Source organism: Brachyistius frenatus, unplaced genomic scaffold (assembly GCF_029030835.1).
Source record: "Brachyistius frenatus isolate BFR_SWC_R1_liver_20210118 unplaced genomic scaffold, ASM2903083v1 Contig_27, whole genome shotgun sequence".
NCBI lineage: Eukaryota > Metazoa > Chordata > Actinopteri > Embiotocidae > Brachyistius > Brachyistius frenatus.
The window spans coordinates 705,570-730,974 of record NW_027210626.1 but is presented as its reverse complement, the minus strand read 5'-3'; the positions used below and the strand labels follow the sequence as shown (position 1 = coordinate 730,974).

Sequence of the window (25,405 nt, the reverse complement as noted above, 5' to 3'; positions counted from 1 at the left end):
TATAAACCCTTCAGAACAGTCCAGCCACATTTATGTAGACAATAAACGCAATTATGGATTTTTCTTTATTTTAACAATTTCTATTCATTCTTGGTGGATCCTGTACCACTGGTGTGTGTGTGTGTGTGTGTGTGTGTGTGTGTGTGTGTGTGTGTGTGTGTGTGTGTGTGTGTGTGTGTCTGTCTGTCTGTCTCTATGAGTTGGGTATGACAGCTCGCTGGCAGGGGTAATTGAGGTGTGTGATATTGATGAGACCCCAGCTCTAATGAGCTTTAGCCAATTAATCCATCGATTTACATGTAAATGGATCCTGAAAGGTTACTGGCTGTGGCTGCCATCTGCATGTACTTTCCATGCTAATGCTGGGCTGAGTGACACATACACTCGCAACACACATGCAGGAAATTTAGGGGTTGAGGGACGAAAAGCGTGGGAGAGAGAGACATGACTGCTTGATGGTTGATAGATTACACTGCATCCCATTATCAGCGAAATAAGGTGTTAATTACAATGCCATACATCAACCAAGGGTGCACACACCTTTTAATTATGAAGCAAACATCTTTCATCTGTCAATCTCCCCCCACGTCTCTGAACAGGGGCTTCAGGTTTTTTTTTTTTTTTTTCATGCCATTTTTCAACTTTACTACATTTCTTCATTTTGAAGATAACTATTAGTGTCAGTCGATCCTTACATAATAAAAAAAAATGGATAATGCCTTGACAGTGATAGATTTCCATGGGGAACAGTAAATGCTCAGCCACAGGGTTCCTTTTTATTTCGGTTGTTTGCCTTTTTGAGTTCCATCATTACATCTCATAAAGTAAAAATGTTGTAGATTTAAGCAATGAGGAACAATTACACAATAGGCAAATCTATCAGATATGTGTCGGTTTACATATACAAAACTAGTTTAGTGTATTATATCACCAGATTTCATTACTTAATTTGACTTTTTAAAAAAATTATTTATCCAGGAGACTAAAAAGATGTGGTTTGGGCTCAACATGAAGCTGATCAATCTGATCAGCTCTGCACTCTTTAGGTGTCTTCTAGTTTACTAGTAATTATATACTCATCTATAATTCCAGATTCATTTTTGGTGTCTCCTTCCAGCGTGAGGATGCTGCAGTGAAGAAAGGGACAAACCAGAATGAGTTATTCTGGTTTGCAGAAAATGGGCTCTGTGAAGTCTTTCAGCTGAAACAATGTGGTATTGCAGAGTTGTGCTATCAGCCAGCTAACTGACTGAGGTTCAGTGTTAATTACCAGTGTGCTCAGCTTAACTGAGCTACTCAGTTAATTGTCCCCAGGTGGGGAAAGAATAGGCTCTATCTTCATTTCTCATAACTGCAGTTGAGCTAATTACGAGTGTGTGTGTGTGTGTGTGTGTGTGTGTGTGTGTGTGTGTGTGTGTGTGTGTGTGTGTGTGTGTGTGTGTGTGTGTGTGTGTGTGTGTGTGCGCGCGCGCGTGCCTGCGTGTGTAAGCGAGTTGCTTTTTCTTTGTCATCTGTGTATGTTTATGGCCACTTGAGAGTTTTAGCTTCTATGTGTGTAACTTGGTGTGTAAATGTGCTCAGTGGTTAATTTTTTCTATCTTTGTAGACAGTATGTTTAGAGGGTGTGTTTGGGTGTGTGCTTGTGTGTGTGTGTGTGTGTGTGTGTGTGTGTGTGTGTGTGTGTGTGTGTGTGTGTGTGTGTGTGTGTGTGTGTGTGTGTGTGTGTGTGTGTGTGTGTGTGTGTGTGTGTGTGTGTGTGTGTGTGTGTGTGTGTGTGTGTGTGTGCATGTAGATGTGATGCCTCCAAGAGCTTTGCCTTTCCATGTGTGCATGCGTGTGTCTGTTTGTACACTCGAGCATGGCGAGACGACAATTGGCACACACTTAAACATACAACGTCCAAAGCCAACAGTTCTGTTAAGTGAGATGCGTTGTGTTATAATGATGCCATCTATCACTCCTTTCATCTCTTCATTCTTTTATCCCCCTCACTCCTCCATCACTGTCTCTGTGGCCTCATTAATTTAGACCCGACTATTTATGGGCCTATAAAAACAATAAGGAAAGAGAAGAAGGGTTTTTGCTAGCACGAAAGATACTTCCAGTGCATGGGAAAAATGAGGAAGCCCATTGAATTACATGGAGCATACCGCATCGCTTTCAGTTAATTGCACACGACCTTTAACATCTGGTTAACATTGGACAATGGTATCATGTATGCAGTATTTTTTTTTTGACATAGTACAACTAGTTTGCTCCATATTTCACATGAAATAGATTATATTCCAGTTTTTTTATTTTTTATTATCTGCCTTCTCATCAGATGTGTTTTTATACCTCGTGTTTTATCTAAGCAGCATGTGTCGCCTTCCCGCATTCAGCACTGAGCAGATAAATGCCCTACATTACAGCAGTTTTTTTTCTTGGTTATCAATTTTAAAAATCAAAGGGGTTGATCTTCCTAAGTGAACTGTCAACAGCATAAAAAGACAAAAGGCTGGCACTGTTCTTCTTGATGCTGACTACCTGAAACCATCTGTCCAAGCAGAGAGAAATCACAAAAACATTAAAGAATGTTAGTGAGACATTTGGAGTTGCAGACACATTTGTGTTTTTGATTATATGAACATAATTATTGTTAATGGGTAGTAGTTTGCCTGCACAAAGATGATTGACAGCTGCCTACCCGTTGCCTAGCAACAGCAAGACACCTTTCACTGTTAAAAACACAGTATGATTAGAATTAGAGCTGCAGGGACAAAATTAAGTCATATTTAGCCTGACTTTTAATGTGCCATTTGATCAAAAGTAACAGCATGTCACTCTTAACCTTGTTTTAAATGACTCTGCATCTTACTGGTCCCTATAACTTATTGCCTATTGGACTGTCCTTCCTACCACTTGAGGTTCAAGGATTTGAGACTGCAAGACTCTCTGTTAGCTGGTGAACTAAAGTAACCTGTGGGGACTGACAATAACGTGGTGACACACACTATAGACTGGTCTGTGTGGGGTTATAACATGCTCCTCGCATAATTTCAGGCTTAAAACATGGAGCCACATGAGGCTGCATTGAGGTCAATGTCCCCTTGAATAGGAGGCCACTCGCACATACTGTTGTCTAATGCAGCGAGGCTGACTGTGACTGTGAGCAGGAGAGGATGATGATTATAAAGACATGACTGTGAGATAAACAACTTCATTTGTGCAGGTTTTTAGTAAATGGATCAAAGGGTTTTAGTGTGTGTTTCTGAGTTTTCTTTCAAAATATTAAAGGAGACCTGAGAGCATAATTTTACTGAGAAACATTATCTGTAGTGTCCACTGAATAAATCTAAAAAGAGAACAAAGACAAGAGTGCATGTTCATGCTTGAGTGATAGAGAATCCGTAAAGATCGTGAACTCTGTGCAGCTTCCACATGTCTGCGTCCACGTAACCACGCCGCGTTCTGCATCTGCCTGCAAAGACAACCCTTCGCCAAGTTTCTTTTTAATGATGGACTACTCTGGGTAGCTGTTATGGGTGGGGGGGGGGTCAGGGGGTGGTGTTGGTGGGGGGTTATCACCCTGCTGTAGAGTGAAATACCATGTGTTCGCCCAGCGGGAGAACATTCCTGCTGGCCCCACGATTTCCTCAGGTCATTCATGCACTCCTCATCCCCACTGTAATGGCATTGTCCTGGGGCTCAGCTGCCCCGCTAGCCCCCCCACGCTCCAGCCTTTGGCCTCCCTGACAGCACTGCCCTTCAGCTGCCTGTCAACCACACCGAGGCTGCGGTGGTTGATGGCAGAGTGGGAGGGGAGGTTGGGAGAATGGGGCCAGAGACGGGGCAAACACTGCTTTCAGATCATTTTGAAAGGCGAGCATTTTACCTGTGCTTTATTTTGATTTTTAAATATTACTCTTACCCGTTTCTGATCAAATTTAGAATTCTTATTTAATCCTGTTTTTGCATTTTGGATTTAATAAAATGGAATTGGCAGTCTGGTTTAATTAATTGAAAGATGAAAAAATGTGCATACAACTGGTGCCAGAGAAAAGACACACAAACTTGCCTTCGATCAGGATATGGTTGAAATTTTTTCAATTTTGTATTTTCTACACAAATACCCTCCTCAGTCGTCAGTACGATTTTCACACCCATAGAGCAGAGAGCCAGCTTTAGCCTTCACAGCACCTGGCACTGAGAGCTGTAGCGTATTTCTGTCTCAGCTTAGCATGGAACTTCTATAGTAAACTGGCAGTCACAAAACAAAACAGAACGTTCTTGCATTTGCTTAGCTAAAAGAGGACATCATCTGTTGTTACTTTATTTTGTTAGACGGTAAAGACACATGAATGAGGCTGCTGGAGCTGGAACAGAAAGAACGTGGCTGCCAGTGCATCTGCTGCACTGACAAAGTGGATGTATGGAATGAAAGCAGGGGAGGAGGAGCGGCATCAGCCGCTACTTATGAATTCAACAAAGAGTATGCAACGCACATCTTTTCTCAAAGCTTCTCTTTCTCTTTGCATTCGGTGTGTATAAAGGGCTGTTCATCATTATTCAAGGACGGAGCTGATTAAAGGTGATTAAGCCCTGCCCATCCATCACTCTTGCCTTTCAGACTGTCACTGGCCCCAGCATTAAGGGGGACGCCACAGTATGTATGTATGTGTGCGTGTCAGTGTGTTTGTGGGATACAGAGAAAGAGAGACTGTCCATCCAGCTGTGTTTTTCCAAATATTCGTCATTACACTAATTGCAAATAATTTCTCAAATAGAAACAAATGATTTAATTGGATCCCTAATACTGTTGCTTAACACTGAAATAATACACAAAAGAATTCAAACTGTGGTTTCAACTGAAATGGGCCGTGGCAGCTCATTCTTTACAGGACTCTTTAGCAACCCCTATGATGAATGTCCACTCTCTCCCTTGATAAATGACAGCACTGAGAGCCTTTATCGCTCTTGCCATTCCTCATAACAACAACCTAAAGTAATGCTAACCAGCGTTTCTGAAATGGAAGGAGAATTTTCCTACGCGTGAGTTAATTAATTGATTGGATGTTCTGGTGTCGAGTTCTTATGAACAAGACAGTTCATTTTTCAACAAACGGTACTGTGGGAAAGAGGAGTTTCACTAAATTTATCCTAATGACTTGCCATTAGATTATTTGATTTTGCATAATGCAAACCTTATGAGTAAAAACAGAAATTCTTTGTCTCTGCACAATGTGACTCTAAAAGTAAAGCTCACAGACCATCATTGGACACTATAACTCTCTCACTTTATAAGCCGGGGTGAGGGAGGTTTCACTGCGGCTTTTACAGAGTGTTGTGTTAAGTTTCACTGGCTGCGGTCAGGAAGGAAGCTGTGGATGAGACAGACTGGCCAGAATCTTATTTGAACTTTATTAAAAGTCCAATATAATCTTAACAATGGGTATCCGCCGCAGTTGCTACTGCCCAAAGAAGTGCTTCTTTGACTGGTGTGTGTGTGTGTGTGTGTGTGTGTGTGTGTGTGTGTGTGTGTGTGTGTGTGTGTGTGTGTGTGTGTGTGTGTGTGTGTGTGTGTGTGTGTGTGTGTGTGTGTGTGTGTGTGTGTGTGTGTGTGTGTGTGTGTGTGTGTGTGTGTGTGTGCATGCATGCATGTTTGTGGGTGTATTCTGGATGTTTAATAATATATGTGCATGCAGGCAGTCTGGAAGCTTTGTATTTAACTCAGTTTGCATTTCTTGTCTCAGTCTTTAGGAACGAATAGCACCATCACTAACTTTACTGATAGTACACACACACACACACACACACACACACACACACACACACACACACACACACACACACACACACACACACACACACACACACACACACACACACACACACACACACACACACACACACACACACACACACACACACACAGTCTGACACCCAGTTTTACAAGATTCAAGAATAACAAAATTCAATGTGTGAGGTGAATAGTTCTCAGTATGTGTGTGTGAGTGTATCAGTTTGAGCACAGCGGAGGTTTGAATATGTGTCTGTGAGCATGTGAAACTGAGAGCAGAACATACCATATTTGCACAGAGCAGCAATTCTGGTGCAGCGCTGCTTCGAGAGAACGGGTAGAAACAGGTAGATTATTTAACTTTTGTGTCCCACCGCAATGAGCTGGGGCTTCACAGACTCCCACTAACATTAGCTCTGCAGGGTGCCACACTAGAAATACACCTCTGCTGAACCTGCACTTCTCCAAGTGTCTCACCACTAAACATGCTCTTCTCTGCACCCCTGGGGCTTAAAGTCAAAGAAATGAAAGTTTAGAAAGTCCTGACTGAGTCATTCTTGAGCAAAGGTGATACATGATAGCGGTAAGGTTTTTAGATTTGCTTTATTTTTTAGGGATTTGTTGGGATTTCAGATCCAAAAAACGAATATATGTTGCGTCTTTATGTACTGTTGTCTCAGATAGTTACACCTTCATTCTTTGTCACACATTTGTATGTAATGTCAGCAAAGTCCCGTCTCTCTGGAAGGCAACAAAATAAAAAAATAATTGTATTCCTAATGTAAAGTTAAAATACAGTAACACTTAAGTAACTTTAAATCTTTAATCCTGCCAATTGTTGCCGCTATATTTCAACGATGGTAACTTTCTTTTATCTTTATTAATTCCTTCAGAGTGTGTCTCATTTGAATTTGTGCTCATATTTAATATTCCTTGTTGTAGTCATTTTTCTTTATCTTACTTTGTTTCTCGCGTGTTGTTTCCCAGAGCTTTAATGTATCTCGTGGTTGTGTGTGATTTGTGTGGTAGTGTGTTCTAAGATTAGTTCAGGGGGTTTGTTGACTTAGGTGAATACTATCTATGCTCGTGTCATCAGTGATGACTCATTACTCCACACACACCAGACATACAACATGTTTGCACACTCAGCGGGATTCCGTGACGACGGTGTGTCTGCAGACAGCGTGTTTGTACATGTGTGTTTGATTTCATTGAGGCAGGTGTGTGTGTATGTGAATATGTGCCCTCATATGGGTTACGTGTAACAAACAATAAACACACAGTGTGAAACCCAAATGAGACGTGAAAAGACCAAAACTATACAAGTTAAGGAAAATATACAATACTCAGTAACATTTCGTGTAATGTGTTGTTGACACACCTTACGTGTGCACGCTGCAGCAGCTGAGGGTGATGGGAGAACAAGGGGGAGGAGCCAGAGGAAAGCTGGGGAGGAGCGGGTAAGGCGAGAGTCTTGATGTGTATTTGGATCGTGCCAGGATGTCTGGCCCTGTCTGTGGTTCACCTGCGCTGGTCTGTCACACACACACACACACACACACACACACACACACACACACACACACACACACACACACACACACACACACACACACACACACACACACACACACACACACACACACACACACACACACACACACACACACACAGGCAGGAATGGTTACACACATGCAAGCAGTACAAGAGCATAGCAGAGCATATACTTGCATACATGCTGTATGTGTCACCAAAATCACAAGATGTTGATTTATTGAGAGGTTTATCTCTCTCTCTCCGTGTGTGTGTGTGTGTGTGTGTGTGTGTGTGTGTGTGTGTGTGTGTGTGTGTGTGTGTGTGTGTGTGTGTGTGTGTGTGTGTGTGTGTGTGTGTGTGTGTGTGTGTGTGTGTGTGTGTGTGAGTGTGACCGACCCAGTAACCATTACCACTGGGTTTCCCTCTCTCTTTCCTGCTCTCTCTCAGCAGTAACACATGGCTGGACACCCGTGGTGAGGTGTGTCATTTGAGGAGTGATTTAGTGCTGTTGTGCCCCAACCACTGCTGAGACACCTGCCCCAAGGAATCCTACTGCACACACACAGACGCACACAAGCGTATGGATACACGCAGATGCATGCACATGATGGACACATACTTACAAAGTACTTTGGCACTACCATAACTTCCTGATGCACTGGTCCCTATAGCCTGAGGAGACCCCATTTTGCTATTTCCGTAGAGCATTGCATACCAGCTCTCAGTGGATCGTGAATCTAAGGCATTCAATTATGGATTCCTGCTTTTATACAAGCCAATTAATTAAACAGAGGAGCGGACACTGTCCCAGCATGCATTGGTTTCAAGGGAGGGGAAACACTTTTGACAGTTCACTTGCACTGACTGAGTTGAAGAAACGTGTTTTTGTACTTTTTTAGGTGTTATGGTGCCATGATAATGCTAGAACTTAAACAGGAAACCAAGACAATAACTTAATCAGGCTCCCTTAAAGGTTATAGGACTGCATGTGCACTCGACCTTCTCCCCTTCCAGGAGATATGCTTTTTTTTTTTAAGATGCAATTAGTGGTGCTGTTACAAATAGCAGTCCAAATAACACAGGAAACAAGTGAAGTGTGATTCAGGTGTAGCACTCTGTTTTGTTGTTTCAGAATCGTCTTTTTTTAAATTATCAGGTTTGAAACAACAATGAGAAACAGAACAGAGCATCAAACAACATAGAGCTAAGGTGAATGCACGACACTGCGAGTGGAAGTGACTGCGACATTGGCATGAAGCTGTGAATGTGATTATTATTTTGTTATACGAACCTTGATCAAATTGCCTCTCATTGTATCCCCTGTGGCATGCAGGAGAATCCCATTAGCCACCCCAGGCCCGTACTACACAAATACATTCCGACCTTCCCTCCGCTGTCAGAGATAGATTCATGTTGTGTTGTTCATGTTCAAGGTGAGAACTAATGAGTTATGTGAGAAATGTTTGGTTTGGTGGGATTTAGTGAGGTAATGTAAGGTGTGCTAATATGCAGTGTGGTAAATATGGCTGTAAAATGAAGTGTTTTTTGATCAATATTCTATACATTAAGTATATTGTACCTTTTGCTGTATTTTCCTTTATTTCCTTTGGACTATATCATTCCAGCAAAGCAAAACACAATCATAGAGGGCATAAACTAAAAAAAAGGCTCCTACTAAAGTAAGAAAATGTGTGTAGCTTCACACAGGGGAAACAAAAAGTGGATGAAATGGCTTCGATCCCTTTTTTAAAGATAGTTTATGTTATTTACAAACAGCAACCAACAATGATGTCACCTATTGGTTTGTAAACTGCTGTAATGAAGTCTCGAGTTCAGATATTAGCTGTCACCATCCTGCTAATTCACAGCGGTTTGGTGCCAGAAGTGACTGTTTTTGGAGCAGCTGGGGGGGGCGCTGGATCTCACTCAATAAGATTGGAAATGTGATGACACTAACAACAGAAACCTGACAGAACCACAGCTCTGTCAATCAAACACACCCCACCCCAAAAAACATTATTTTCTAATGAATGACAGGATTATTTTCCGATTTACCGCCAGAGTGACTTAAGAAAGCTAAACCATAACAACTTGTGAAAAACATTTATTTACTTTGAATTTCATGAGAGATGTTGAATGGGAGTCTCTGGAGCTGGAGGTTTTTTGAAGCCAACCTTTAGTGTCCCTTGTTGGTATTGCAGGTTAAGGCACTTTTGAATCGGCTTCATTTTTCAGACCATGAAGCTTCGAACACCTTTATATGCAGTCTATTATTATTTTACATAGCAACAGATACAAACCAGATGTTGCAGTGTCAGATTGCAGAACACCATTGTTGACACTATATGTTTTCAGAAAGAAACTACCTGTAATCAACCCAGTTTTCAAATAAAACAGAGGAAATCAACAGTGTGAATCAGTTTTTAAATGAGAGAAACTGACATTAAATGTCATCACTGCGATACCTTCCCCAATGATGATGATACGTAATTGCCTGAAAGCAACCAACAGGATCAGTTTGAAATAAATGCTTCTGCTTTCAATTCTGTCCATTATCCACTCCTCCGTCTGGGTTGTACACATCCCAGTGAGAGTCACACTGAGGGCAATATCAAAGCCAGAGTGTCATATTGTCTGAAGCGAGAGGAGCCTGGGGGCTCTTTAGCATATGGCAGCAGCTCTGTCTGACGTATCTGTCAGCATATTCATATGCAGCCGCCTATATGTGTGTGTGTGTGTGTGTGTGTGTGTGTGTGTGTGTGTGTGTGTGTGTGTGTGTGTGTGTGTGTGTGTGTGTGTGTGTGTGTGTGTGTGTGTGTGTGTGTGTGTGTGTGTGTGTGTGTGTCCTTCAACTGTCCTCAGGTGTTTCAGCATTGAAGTGGTCTTTACTGCACTTCTCCACCCAGACCTCAGCAGGCAGAGGCTTCTCCCCAACTGGGGCTCAATGTCAGCGATCATACGGTTTCCTACTCATCTGAATTACAACACTGCAGAGACTTCAAACTGCAGTTAGAACACACAAGTTGTATTTATTAAGGAGGAATTCAATGGATTTGTTCGCGGAAGGTGATCAGAAAGATTCACTGTATTCGAATTGAAACTTTCTTAAATGTAATGTCTTTGAAATCTAATTTAAAAATGCAATAAATTATGTATGTTAAGGTGGGGAAGCCTAAAATAACATTTACATCACCGCTAAAACAAAATAAAACCAGATGATGCTTGCATTACATCGGTGTCCAATGTTACTTCACTCATTTCCAAAAGATAGCATAATATTTATCAGTGTTTACTGTATGTTTACAGTAAATTAATACATGAATATATAAATATATTAATTTATATTTTCACCATCTTAGAATAGTGTAGTTTATGTGCTGACAATCATTAATAATTAATTAATTAATCATTAATCATCATCAATGCAATTATTAAGAAGCCTAACGTCAATGTCTTTGCTTAAGTCTTGCCGACTGAGTGCATTGAATGAAGTGGGTCACCATCACTGTGTTGGGATGTGTGTGTTTGCGTGTGTGTGTGTGTGTGTGTGTGTGTGTGTGTGTGTGTGTGTGTGTGTGTGTGTGTGTGTGGTGTGTGTGTGTGTGTGTGTGTGTGTGTGTGTGTGTGTGTGTGTGTGTGTGTGTGTGTGTGTGTGTGTGTGTGTGTGTGTGTCCAGCTGCATTGTAGATGACCTATTTTCTCTTTAAGTAGAGAGCGTGTCCTCTCTGGCACTGGTCAATAAAACCTGCCCTGGTGCTGCTTGCCTACAAAGAAGGGGGGTAAAAAAAAAAGGGATTGGTGTAACCCCCCCAGTCCCGCAGCAGGCACGCACAGGCACACACAGAAATCGGGACATATTTACTTGATGTTGAAAGATCCTAAAACTCTTCTACTTGTTTTTCATGTTCTCCATTTCCCATCTGTCTCATACTTTTATTCCTTCAGTCTTTCAGACCTTCTTTTATGCTTCACCCTTTCACTCTAGTTTTCCCATCCATCCATCCTTCCACCATTATAAAGCTATTCTTAGCTATTCATCTACCCACACCTTTTTTTTCCTCGTAACAACCCATAATACTTTGTTGTAATTAGTCTGTTTTCTCACAGTGGGCTATTCACAATTATAAATATGTTTGCCTTTCAAGTAGTTCTCCCAGCAACACTGGATGTTTGGCTTAGCTGAGGTTCAGCATTCAACATGATCGTCTGACAGAGAGCACACACACTTACACAGATTTTGCTGCAAGGAGATCATTTTATGGGATTCACAGGGGGAACCAAATGCATGTATTGGAAAATTAAACAAGATCTGTCTGAGTTCCACATAAATTTCGCCATATCAACATGGAGATGCTGATGTGGTTGCCACCGGCTACTATTGTCACACATGGGATTATAGTACAATGGTCTGGCCAGCTAAATCACCGAGATGACGACAGCTTTGTGTCTCTGTGTGAATGTGTATTGGGTGTACAAGGCTGGTTATCAGTCGTGTAAAGAGAAACACAATCGCTCTGTAAAGGATGAATGGAGCCAAATGGGTTTAAATGCTGGTCGGGTTGTGAGCCTTGTTTCCAGGGACTGTAACTGTGGAATCTGAATGTGTGTGTGTGTGTTTGGGCAAGTGAGAGGGCAGAGAGAGGTCAGTGTCTTCTTCAAACACAGCGACTGCATACAGACAGATACACATACACACACGTGTGTTGGATTTGTGTGTATGGGGGGGGGGGTGAATGCTAACTGTGGTAATATATGCTCATCGTTTTGATTGTGGCCTCTCTCTTTCTACTTCTGTTTATTTCACATTATATGGGAACAAAGTGATTCATACATAATTTGAACAAATACGGGAAAAGAACAGATTAATCCATTTGTTCTAAGTGTTCATGTGGACAGGAGAGTTCTGTCTCCTCACATCTATATCAATGAAGTGAACAGCACCTCAATGTGTGTGTGTGCGCTCACAAGCGTGTTTGTGCATGTGCAGAGTTTGTTCCGGCTGGTGTGCTGGTTGTCCTGGATTTTCTTCCTGACCTGGCTAATCTTTGGAGTGTGGAGTGTGTAGGAAACAGTTATTGCATCCCTGATGGCTACAGTGGGGAGCTGATCCATGCCTCGTCGTGTGTGGGATTTGTACAGTGCTTGCCCTGTTTTGTCCCAGTTTATTGTCCTTCACAGCTGCTTTGCGCACACACAGATGCATAAATACATACACAGGCTTATTTTGATAACAAACAGCTATTACTTTTTCCTACTCCATTTATTTAGTTTTCTCTATATATCCCGGTATTTAAAGGAATTGTCATTGTGTTTGCCTAGAAAATGTGAAAAAAGGTGAACAATGCAATTTAAATAATTGTAGACAGAAGGTTTAATGTACTCAGTAAAAGCACTCAATCAGCACGCCATACTTTAAAATGCCAGATGTTTCTTCCTGTTAAAAGGGAGTTTTTCCTCTCAACTGTCACCAAGTGCTGCTTAAGGGAGAATAGTTAGGCTCCAAGAGCGTGACCTTAATATGTAGCCCTGAGATGTCTTCTTTTATAATTTGGTGCAATATATATACAATTGAATTAAATATAAAGGAAATAAAATTATTGTTTGTGAAATATACAGTGATTTTTGTCAGTTTTCTGCAGTTTTAAAGGGCCTTCTGATGCCACAGTGCAGTGTCTCAGTAAAATATACTTTGTAATAGTTATCTGCTGTGTTGATTTTGCTAATTTTCCCTTGAACCGGAGAGCTTTTGTGAATATTAAAGGTGGAGGGAGACAAAAAAAATAATTAAGATTGGACTGATTTATGGAGGCCAATATTGGCTACAATTAAAATCTAATATAGTGCAGTTAGCACACAGAGATTGCAATGCTTGTTTCGTGATTACATTTAATTAATTACGAACATAATCTTAATTTCATGGAAATAATACCATTTCAGAATCAGAGGCTGAGTCTGGTTTTAGAAAACACACATCACTCATCACTCCATAATAAGTTGCTGTTGTTGTATACTTGAAGCAACAACGTGTGGTAATGTGTTCATGTGGTTTGACGTGTTTAACTTCAAAAACCTTCCTACCTTCTTCTTCCTCTTCTTCCTCCTCTCCTTCACCTCATCCCGTCTTCCCGCTTCACATCCCTTCATCTCCCTCTACTTCCTTTTGTCCTTCTCTTACCCTCCTCATCAGGCTGCTTTATTATGCAAATCAGTGTTGGATCAGATCACTTAATTAAGCTTTACTGCGCCAGTTTGCACGCACAGCCGCACAAACCCGCAGAAAACACACTCTCACACACACACCAACACTTACTCATGGACACTTTCTTTCACACGGGCAGAAAGAAACGGCTGGTGGTTGTGTGGTATAATGATTGGTATTCTGGACTCTCTGAAACACACACACACACACGCACACACACACACACACACACACACACACGCACACACACACGCACACACACGCACACACGCACACACATACAAATAGTGCATCTGGGCAGCAGAAGCATCTCTTTCAGTGTGTATAGATAAACAGACTTGAATGGCAGGGTATCTCCAGATCATTAGCCTGCAGTTAGCATCACACACTCCAATCTGGCCCTCCACGGATCAGCTCATAAGGCCAACAGCTTAATTTCTATTGCTGCTGCTGCAAACGCAGCTTATGAGGTCATGGTGATGATAAAACTGAACATCAGGGTCAGACATTGATGTGGTGCGCCCTTTTTTTAAGCGCTCTGTTACTAGGTTTTCGATGACAGAGCTGACATATTAATTGATTTCAGTGAGAAATTTGAACTAAGATGAAGTAAAATAAAACCGGGAACTTGAAACATTTGTATCTGTAGGACCAGTAATACTATATTAGATTTTTAACCATGTTTTAATATATAGATTTTCATTTATTTCATGCAAAGGGGAACTTCAGTAACAGCAGGCAAGGAATTCATCAGGCAATTAAATGTTCAGTCATATTGACAAAATTGTTCTGTAAAACTAAAATCAAAGACTTTTCTTTCGTGTATCATTTAACCATCATTTATCTACAAGAGTAGAGAGAAGATAGAAGTGTTGAATTTTAGAAATCACTGTGACAAGTAGTGACGTCAAGAAACAAAACAAAAAGGAAAAGAAAGTGTCACCTGTCCCTGCTTCTAACTTTACAGTTTAGAGCTGATTACAGCCCTTTGTTATATTTTGATTAGCTTTACTGGCTCTCATCACATTTACCAAAACTGACTGACATTAAAAGTTTAGTTTGGACGGTTAATGTGTCCTCCAGTTGATAGATGCTGACTCTGGAGACTCTGTAGGTTTGCATTTGCCCAGAATAATTTCTCTTCCCAGACTGTAAGCACATTGGTCCTCCATACTAACACATGAATAAACTCCAATATGTCCCCAGTGTCATTATCATAGTAAATGAGACAATAATTGAACATAAGAGAGATATGCGTAGCAATTTGCCCCAAGACACAACCTATCATTTCAGATGATTGGTTTCATTTGTATTTCTGACAGAAGTGAATTCATTTTATTGGGTTACAGACATATTAGCTTCAACAAATTGACGGTAATTCGGCATAATGGATGTCTTTGCCGCTGTATATATGTTAGAGGGATATCGTCATGAATTAGAGGGCTCAATGTCTCAGTGTGACTTCCTTTTTTCATGGTGTGTTCTTGTTTTTTGTGGTTATTTCTGGGTTAAATCTGTGAAAGGTAAAATAGATGTTGATGTTTGTCTGTTGTGGCTGCTGTTTTTTAATATTTTGTGCCAAAATTAGGTGTCTTTGAATTTTTTTTAAAAATGTCACTTTTTAACACATCTCAACAGATATTCAGATGGAATGGAAATTAAATCATTAAGTACATTGTAAAAAAAAAAAAAAACATTCAATGTCTGCATTTTCATGTATTTTCTTCATTAGTCAAAAATGTGACTAAAATTTGTATACAGCATAATTATTAGGTAGAGAAAATTTCCCACCAAAATGCACCATGGTTTCGTAAAAGACTTTGACCTTTTTAAGATTTCTGTAACTTGTTACTGGTTGGCCCAGAGGGGGATCGCATGGCAGGGGGCGAGATGTTTACTGTTGCCATGTTTCTAGTAACATTACAAGTGGCTCCGGATAGGACCGCCAGCCAAATGCCTGAGCTGTCAAAGTAAATAACTTTTCCATTTCAAAGAGAGCTATTCCAATTAGAAGGAAAGAAGGATGGAGCAACAGAAAGAGGAAGGGAAAGCCACAGAAAAGAAGTGGAGGAGGGAGGGCAGGATGAAGGGGAGGCGGAGACGGAGGGAAATGGAAGAGGAGGAGAAAGGGAGTGAAAGTTGTTGCAATCTTGTCGGAGTTTAAAAGAGAAGAGGCGGGGGTGGTATGGAAACAGGAAATCTTTTTTTTGGGTTGGCTTTTTGCTTTGGCTCTGTTTGCAGCTAGACTGAGAGAAAGCGCAAGAGATCGAGACAAAGGTTTCGAAACAGGCAGATAGAAAGATCGGGGCAAAGGGCAGAGGTACTTTCCCTGTGTGACAAAAATCAATTTACAAATATTGAGTGAGGTTAAGGGTCAAGAGGACACGAGTCATGTGAGAAGCAACACGCTGAGTGTAATCAAATTTTGCTGACGATTTGAAGCATCTAATAAAAGCATTTCTATGCTCCTAATGATCTTTTGACCTTTAATGATTAGCGATTCAGAATTTGCTTCCATTCCTTTACTTGAGGACTACAGCTAGTCTTAACAACACCACTCATTTTGATCTGTAACTGAGTTTTAGCAACTATTCACAAACAGATTTCAGGTTCCATTTGAAAACTATTCAGAATCCTTCCAAGAAAGTGAAATAATGTGAAATAGATAAAGTGACAGTGTTTCAGGAGTCTTTAATGGAAAATGACTTGGAAATACTGAACCTAATTCTAAAATACAAAACAGCAGTCACATTAGCTTTCAGACACATACAGTTCTTGCTGTAATATGGAAAAATTACAAATGGTTGGTTTACAATGATTTGTTTTAGACTATAAATATCATCATGGTCACAAAATGGTTTAAAAATGGTGCCATTAAAAGATGCACTTTTACAAACCCAAGATTAGGTCACCACTAACATGTCGTAAAAAGAAAGCCTTCATGTGACCACGAGATCATCCAGCAGCCATGTTAATTATTAATGAGGGTGTCCTATGACCGAGACTATTGATCGAGCAAATTACAGCCCCAGTTATTTTACAACCACCGTATCATGTGACTGCTGCAGCGGTGTGTGTGTGTGTGTGTGTGTGTGTGTGTGTGTGTGTGTGTGTGTGTGTGTGTGTGTGTGTGTGTGTGTGTGTGTGTGTGTGTGTGTGTGTGTGTGTGTGTGTGTGTGTGTGTGTGTGTGTGTGTGTGTGTGTGTGTGTACTGCTGTTTGAAAATGAATGAAATGATTGTGTTACAGGCGTCATTCTGTAAAAAAGTAGTAAGACATTGTTATACCCCCGCAAGTGTGTGAGTATTTGAAAGAGCTGCAACTCGACTGGCTGTTTATGTCCATTTGTGTGTGTGTCTGATGTGTGTGTGCCAAAAAGGATCACTTGTTGTAACAGTGATATGGCTCTTACATGTTGTTCCTGTTGCTGTTATTGATTTGCAAATAAATAAAAGATGGTTCAGGGGATTTTTAAAACATGTTTTCCCCCGAGCATTTAATGGTTTTATTTTTATAAAGGTTTCATTTTTGTTACCGTAAGAAAGTTACGTCCCCACAACGTGACTGCAAACACATTTATGTCCCCATAACATAAGTAATACAACATACACACACTCTCGCACATCTTCTAATTAATCACACATACTCTGTCATCTGAAGAGGTGCCGTGTTTCCTCTCCCGGGGCGCACACACACACACACACACACACACACACACACACACACACACACACACACACACACACACACACACACACACACACACACACACACACACACACACTGCGGTACATGGTATCATACTATCCACTCATGCTCGTGCACACACTCCTGGTGAATGTCAGTGTAACACATCTCGGGTCTCCTCTAGATGAGGAGTTAACGTCCTGCGAGCCAAATCTGATTTTACCATCAGTCTCCTTCAGAACTGCTTTTTATTCTGTCAGACACACGGGGAAGAAACAGGACCTTTATTATCCTTTTCCAGCAGTTATAAAAATATTTTTAGGATTGCAGTCAAAAGATACAACATATCACTATGCTGTCATATGAAAACCTCATACCGTTAAGTGCAGCTTTGGTTATTAACTTTTACATTAGAGGTTTATGGGATCCTCTCTGTACCTGATGGTTTTGCGGTTGTGTTGCACTTTGAAAAAAGTCCAAAGCTTATGTTTTTAACTTTCAAGTGGAAATGAGGCTGTTTTCCTTACATTTGTGGAGTGTTGACTTGCCAAAGATATTCATCAATGTAATAAGATGTGATGTTCTTCCAGCAGTTGCAAAGGGCAATGCAAGGGAAAAGTCGTAATATGAAGACATTAATCCAAAGGAAAAGTATTTTCAGTTTAGTTAAAGCCTAATGTTTCTCATTAACATAATTAAACATGTTTAGTGTAGCTTATTTTTAGTAAACCCCACAAATTCCTGGTACCATACTATAAAAAGGCTGTAAAAAGGTTTATTTATCCATCGCTGAAAATAGTACCAAATATCTTTCTGTCTGAGGAATGTTTGCTAAAAACTACTAGATCTTGATCCATCTTGTCTGACAAGATTTGTATTTCAAAGCAAAACTCCAGAAGTACACATAAAACATGAATCTGCCGCATATGAAAATGAAAAGTAAAACAATTTCTCCCATTAATGTGTACGGTAGCTAAATGGAAACAGATCTTGTTGGATCTGAGCCAGTTGGTTTAACTGTTCAGTGAAAGCAGTGAGGCTATCTTTGGATTTATCCATGGTTAAACTATTAGGGGCATTCATGCTCTGTCAAAGGTCATTTATGGCTTGTGGGATCAAGTGAAGGTCCAGTCTGCCACCGGTAGGAGTTTCATTCGTTTGAACTTTTTTTCTGTTTATCCCCAATTCTCTTTTTATATTCCATCTGAATTTGTGCTCAACCAGCGGTTCCCTTCATGCCTCTGTCACCTGATTGGCTGGGGGCGCTGGTTGTCAAGTCGAATTTCCTGCCGCGTCCTCCAATCAGGGTGGTCTGTTTTGTGTGTGTCAGCAAGTATTGTGGTTGCCATTCCATCAGTATGATCATATACAGGGCGGTTTAAACCCACTTCACATTCTATCACACTCACACACATGAGCACACACATACACACAGATTCCCATTGTAGAGCGGAGGTATTGGAGTATTTAGTGCAGCATTGGGACCTTGGTGTGGCAGTGGCAGTGATGGATATGGCAGTAGTATCAGCAGTGTTGGCTTTTGCAGAAGTGTGTTGTCCACCACTGGGATCTGTCAGACCTGTTCTGCTGAGCCCACACATTCTGCTGGCTCGCTGCTGTAGCTGCTAGCTATTTCTTTAATCTAGTGTGTGTGTGTGTGTGTGTGTGTGTGTGTGTGTGTGTGTGTGTGTGTGTGTGTGTGTGTGTGTGTGTGTGTGTGTGTGTGTGTGTGTGTGTGTGTGTGTGTGTGTGTGTCCGAGTGTGCCTCTGTTTGTGTGTGAGTGTGTGTGGGAATGAGAGAGCGAGAGAAAGAGAGGACGCTTGTTTGTTTGTCTGTGTGCACAACAGTGTCCCATTACTGGGAAGAGTCCATGTTGGCATTTTAATAAAAGTCTGTCTGGTCCAATCAGTGACGCCCACCTCTTATTTGGTTAATTAGTTGGTGTACAATTAATTAACAAAATCTTGCTTGTGCGTGGGAAGCCTTTAATATCAACATTGTGATCGAACTTCTACATAGTTTACCCAAATGGGTTAAATTTGTGTATCAAACACTCAAACAAGCACAAAATGAGGCACATTTCAAGATATTGAATTTCTGCCATCTTTGTTAAATACTGGAGAAACGCTTTAATCGTGTGCGTTCTTTGAGTTTCTAGTCATTGTGTGCCAGCAGCAGAGATGCTTGGAAATGCAGTTCTCTTGATGTTAAAGCCTAACTGGGCTTGGCCATCATGGAGAGAGGCATTTTGTAGGTTTAAATGCACATTGTATCCCATCACTGAGTTGAGTTGAGAAGACAGGGGTTTCAGCTTGTGGTAGAGGAGAAGAAAGGAGCAGTGAACAAAGCAGAGTGGAACTAAATAGGTAGCGAAAGGAAAGAAAAAAAACATAAGGGAAAGTCTTTATTTTTCTGAACCTCTCCCCTTGATCTTCCTTCCTACATAGACACACGTATACTTACACATGCGATATGCTTTACACAGGTGGAGTGTCACCCCACTTGCACAGATTGCAACAGATTTGTGGTGAGTAGGAGTTAAAAGAGCTGCTGAGTGCAGATTTAATACCACAGATATTTAAAGAGCATCCCTTTTATCTGAGGGGACAATTTGCATTATTCATGTTGTGCCCTCTGAGAGCTGAAGAGAGAGGGAAATAGAGACAAAGACATTTCAGAGAATTATTGTTTGTGTGTGTGTGTGTGTGTGTGTGTGTGTGTGTGTGTGTGTGTGTGTGTGTGTGTGTGTGTGTGTGTGTGTGTGTGTGTGTGTGTGTGTGTGTGTGTGTGTGTGTGTGTGTGTGAGAGAGTGAGAATGTGAGAGTGCATTAGATATAGCCTATCTTTCATGTCTTACTTGCTGTTGTTGTAAGTGCTGTGAAGAAAAATGCAACTATCATATAGCTGTTGATGTGTCGGTTTAGCATGATGCTCATGTATCTGTCTTCGCTCTTTTGTCTCCAGTGTGCAGGGCAGGCTTCTACAAATCCACCCTGGGGAACATGGAGTGTTCAAAGTGTCCGCCTCATAGTTTCTCTCACCATGAGGGGTCGCTGCACTGTGGCTGTGAGAAGAACTACTTCCGCGCTGAGGGAGACCCTGCCTCCATGGCCTGTACCCGTAAGTGTGTTTGATGAGTATTAACATTTTGGGCTGGTGCGTCACAGTCAGTGATAGTCTTATTGGATGCTGGTTCCATGATGTGTCACATGATGTCCTAAAGACAAAGTTTCGACCAAAGATTTGTGCCGAGGTGACACCATCAGCTGGCTTGAGTCGAGCTCAGATGAGCCAGTTCACACTGCTGCTCAACTTTTCCCTGCAAAGCTCTAAAACGTTTTTGTGTCATTGTGAATGTTTGGTCCCAACTGGGCTTAAGTGTTTTCAGACACTTTCAAATGCTTTTCATATTGAATCATTTTTGCAAAATATTGTGAATACATGGAAAACCTCACAAAGCCTAAGATAATGTTTTTATAGCACGCTGCACAGACGCCAGTCAAAAGATCAGTCAAATAAATAAAATAAAATATATAGCTAGATAGATAGAAATAAGCTTGTTGTGCTGTGGATGTCTGCACATTGTTTCCTGTGTGCTTGTTTTGTTTATATGAAATTAAAACCCCAATGAAAAAAATTCAAGAAACAAAGCTGATAAGATAAACAGGGAAAAAGTCGTAAGTTAAGACACCAGTTAAAACATAAAATGATACATTTTCCTTAAATTCCTGTCTAAACAGATGGGTTTCTAGCTACTTTTTAAAAAACTCAACAAAGTGCAAATAGTTCAAGTGTATTGGGAGACTGCTCCAAAGCTTTGGGGCTACTCACTGAAAGGGCTGGTCTTCCTGGTTCTTAAAAAATGACACTTAAAAAACCCTGGGTAGAGGACCTTGTGTCGTGATGTTTGGTATTGGTAATAATATAAACCAAAGGCTAAAGTTGGAGTTCCACACATAACAGAGTTGGTGATTATTTGGATAACATGCTATTTCCCAATTCGCTAGTAAAAAATAGTGACCTAATGGACAAAAAGAGTTGATATCCCACATTTATTCAAAGGTCGAGGAAGCCAAGGTTGACCATGAACTTATTGACCTTCTTTTCCGATCCCCATATGATTCTCTTTTGTCTCCATCTGATGCAAATAGATTGCAGATGCACATGCCTCCTGCAACCATTCCAAAAATCTTTCCCACTAAAACCATAAATCACTGCATTCCCCGATGTCAGATTAGGGATACATCCGCTACTAAAGGGGCGAGGAAGAAAAAAAAAAGTGACAGTGTGGAGAATAGAAAATATAAATAAACACCCACAGCCGCAGACAGAATTCTAATTAAAAAGACAATAATGGCAGGTCCCTGTTGTGATTATCTCAACATCATCTTGTCAACTACGCAAATTTCACCTCATTGGGACAGATTGAGCGACGCACGAGCTGAAAATGAATAGATAAGTTGTTAGAAGATAACGATCATGATTATCTCAGGGGAGGGATTTTACTGTTCGCTGTGTGATGGAGGTTGTTTCAAGTTGACTCTGGAAATTTGAAAATGTTGGCAGAAAAATCTCAAAGGGCAGAGGGAAATCTAGAATATTAAACACAGGAAATTAGGTGAAAATACTTTGTCTGGTACTGTATTTTCTTCTTAATTCAATATGAGACATTTGTGTTACAGCGGTTTTAACGGTATATAAACTCACTACCCACAAGAATTCTGCTTCGCTAATTAAAAATGCATCAGTGCATTCCCCCACATCCCATAGCACCACTTTAAAATTAGCACGAAAATGGACAACATTTGCCAATTCACCTTGCTGATCTTTGCAATGAGTTTGCGTTTAAAGAGAGTGAGACTGTGAAATCCCTTGGCAGGTATGTTACCTCCTTGTCATGCTGCAAAACGAATGTGGGACCAATCAGATGCCTTCCTTACGGGATTGTGTCATTGTGTGAAAAATCTAAACATTTAACATTTGCACAGCACCATACACCCTCAGTTCTTACACAACGATAAATGATACATGATAATCTCAATGTATTTGTTTTAATTTGCCTTTTTTTTTTAAATCAGGTTTAGATTGCCTGCACGTGTACAGGGTTAGGTGATGTGATTTAGAAGTCCAAAACTTTGATGTGGTCCCTGGAGTCAGTAATTGAGCATGGTTATCTTTGGTGGTTTTATTTTTCTTAATAGGTTTCTGACGCCTACTTTCACCATTTAGAAATGTAGATATTGTGGGTCCAATTTCACTTTCAATAACTTGTTTTGTAACTTTTTTTTGAGTCATACATTTTTTTTTAAATATCCAAGTCATGTTGGATTTCCTAAATAGTTAAACATGTCTCAAAAAGTCTTCAGTTTAGATTTGTGAGACATGGAGATACCCAGACTTTATTGTCTGATTTTCTTCTTGCTAAATCTTTAAGGTATTTTTCCTTTTGACTTCTTTTGCACATAAACATAAAAGATTGTAAAACAGATTACTGAGACGGGAGATACACATAGTTTGGGAGTGAAGTAAATTCATCAAACAAACTGAACAAAGCATTTTATCTCAAGACTCAAGAATCCAGTAAACTTACTTCAGTCTCTCTTCTTCCTCCGCCCGATCAATTTCCCAGCTGAGGTATTTGGCAGTTTTGTTTTGTCCTCTGTGTAATTAGTCATAGCTGTTATATACAAATCTAGGAATCGGTTTGTAATATATAATTTTTAGGTTTATATGTCAATCTGTTTGACAGAGACTCACTCTTTACAGAAAGAGGCTATTTTCTGCTCTTCAGACGGACATTCCCTGACTCATATTACCTCAACCCTGATATTACCATAATTTAACTAGAATAACAGCAGCCTGTGTATCGATTTTACAGAATTTACAAAGACAATTTTCTTAAATCCAAATTCAAAGTCGGTATACTGCACACTACTTTTGCAAATAATAGAGCGCCATAAATTGTCAAATTTCCCCTGGAAAAGTGTCACTTCCTAGAGAAAGAAAAACCTTTAATGGGAAGCTTAAGCAGAAATAAACGCAAATTCCAGCCATTAACAGATGGTTTAGGAAAATCCTAATCCTTTCTCTTTTAACAAGTCCCATTAGTTTACAGATTAGAGTAATCATGACTTGTGCTGCTACAACATTCTGTCTCAAAGGGAGATGCATCACATTAAGGAAGTAAAGTTTCCATTCAAGAGGACCTTCATCGTACATGCTCTGTGTGTGCTGTGCTTGGCAGATAGCTCCGCTGTTACATCCAACTCTGTCTAATGTCAGTGTACTTATTGATGGTGCTTTTTCTCCTCTCATGCTGCTCCACTTTACCTTTCTTTGCCCTCTTTCCTTTCTTCTATAATCTTTCCATGAATCACCTACCAATGACCTCCTCCTACACCACCTAACCTCATCTTCTCCTCTTTTCTTGTCTGCCAGGACCTCCTACAGCTCCCAGGAACGTCATCTCCTCCATCAACGAGACTTCAGTTATCCTGGACTGGAGCTGGCCGGAGGACGCCGGAGGACGCCGGGATGTCACCTTCACTGTCCTCTGCAAACGCTGCCGTGGTGTTGCCGCTAACGGCAGCAACAGTGGGACCCAGCGTTGTGAGCCTTGCAGGAGCAACGTTCGCTTCCTGCCGAGAGCCGTGGGCCTCCACAACACCACGGTGACGGTGGGCGACCTGCTGGCCCACACTAACTACACCTTCGAGATTGAGGCACAGAACGGTGTGTCATCGATGGCACCCAAGATGAGACAGTATGCAGCTGTCACCATCACCACCAACCAAGCCGGTGAGATGTCACAGCAGTTGGGTCGATATATAAAGGCATGCAGTCAGATAATCAGGACGACGCACAGTAATTAGTTAGTAATACTTGTAGAAATACCTCGTCCGTTACTTGTAAACTGTTCCCTGCATTCTCTTTCTTAACAGTGACACAAAGTATTCTTGTGTCCAACCTTCTTGTTGACGCCTAACCCTTTATAATGCATGGAGAGAAAACGAAGGTGGGGCAACCCATGGTTCAGAGGTTTGAATCTGACCAAGCACCTTTGTTGCATCTTTCGCCACCTTGTTTCTCTTCACTTTTGCAAGCTAATAGAGGCACACAATGTCCAAAAAAATTATTTGAAAATATGTCAAAGGCTGTAGGATTGTTTGATCGTGAGGTATCATCAGTTCTACTGCCTGGCAGTGATATATGCATATATTGAGATCATATATTAGTAGTTCAAGTAGTGACATGTGAACATTATTACATATTTAAAGATGTATTTAGGTATGATCGAGGTATTCCATGACCTTGATAAATAAGACTATTTACACACAAATGAAGAAGTGTTCTTACTTCACCTATATAGCTAAAACTTAATTACAGAGATGGCCTTGAGATTTTGCTTAGCTTGTTACGGTCTGGCAATACTTCAAGAAAATATGTGATTTTTAATGGAGTAATATGCAAATGATCGACAGCGGTCTTCTTCATTGTTACATCAACGCAGACACTTCCTAAATCATTTTTATCTCTGCAAGTCTAGTATGGTTTAGCAGTTGCAGGCCAATCAGTCACATCATCATCTCAACTAAACCTTTTCCTTGAATATACTGATTGGATCTTCTGACTGAGTGGCTTGATTGACTATCAGTTTGCTTGATGAAATTCTAGACGTAACACTTCTCAGATTTAGTCTGTCTTTAACTTTAGCGTGTGAATAAAAAAGTAGAACAGCTCCCTAACACATCAATAATATGCTGGCCCTTCTCACCTTCTTCGTCCCTCCCATCTTACATATCCTTATCACATAATACACTAGACTATGGTTTATATGCCCAAAACATGTGCACTCCAACCATCAGCCCAGGACATTTACAAGCCGATCCCAGGCCGCTATTCTCTTGTTAACGACCAGGATCGAATGTCTTCCTCCTTTGCAAAAAAATAAAATCTCCCCCTTTTAACAGTCTCTCTTAAAGTGAGGATGGGCTCCTAAAACTCCCATCAATCTTTTTATACAAATATCTTTCCACACATCCAGTCCTTAGAAGAAGAAGAAGAAGGCAAAGGGGAAGTAGTGCTGTGAAATTCCAAGGGTAAAATAAATCTAGCTGCAGTAGAAAGTGCCAAACCTCAGAAATCCCTGACTCTTAACAAGGAATCCACAAAGGTCTCACTCTAGTTCATCAACTTATTTTTCC

The 25,405-nt window shown here is 40.7% G+C and overlaps 1 protein-coding gene across 4 annotated transcripts in view; it reads left to right on the top strand.

The window, feature by feature from the left end:
* epha3 (eph receptor A3) overlaps positions 1 to 25,405 on the top strand; it is a 99,774-nt gene that overhangs the window by 31,372 nt on the left and 42,997 nt on the right. For all 4 annotated transcript variants that reach the window (XM_069698500.1, XM_069698499.1, XM_069698503.1 and 1 more), the window contains exons 4-5: positions 20,166 to 20,321; positions 23,640 to 23,999. In XM_069698500.1, coding sequence (XP_069554601.1) covers positions 20,166 to 20,321; positions 23,640 to 23,999 — 516 coding nt within the window. The remainder of the gene's footprint in view (positions 1 to 20,165; positions 20,322 to 23,639; positions 24,000 to 25,405) is intronic.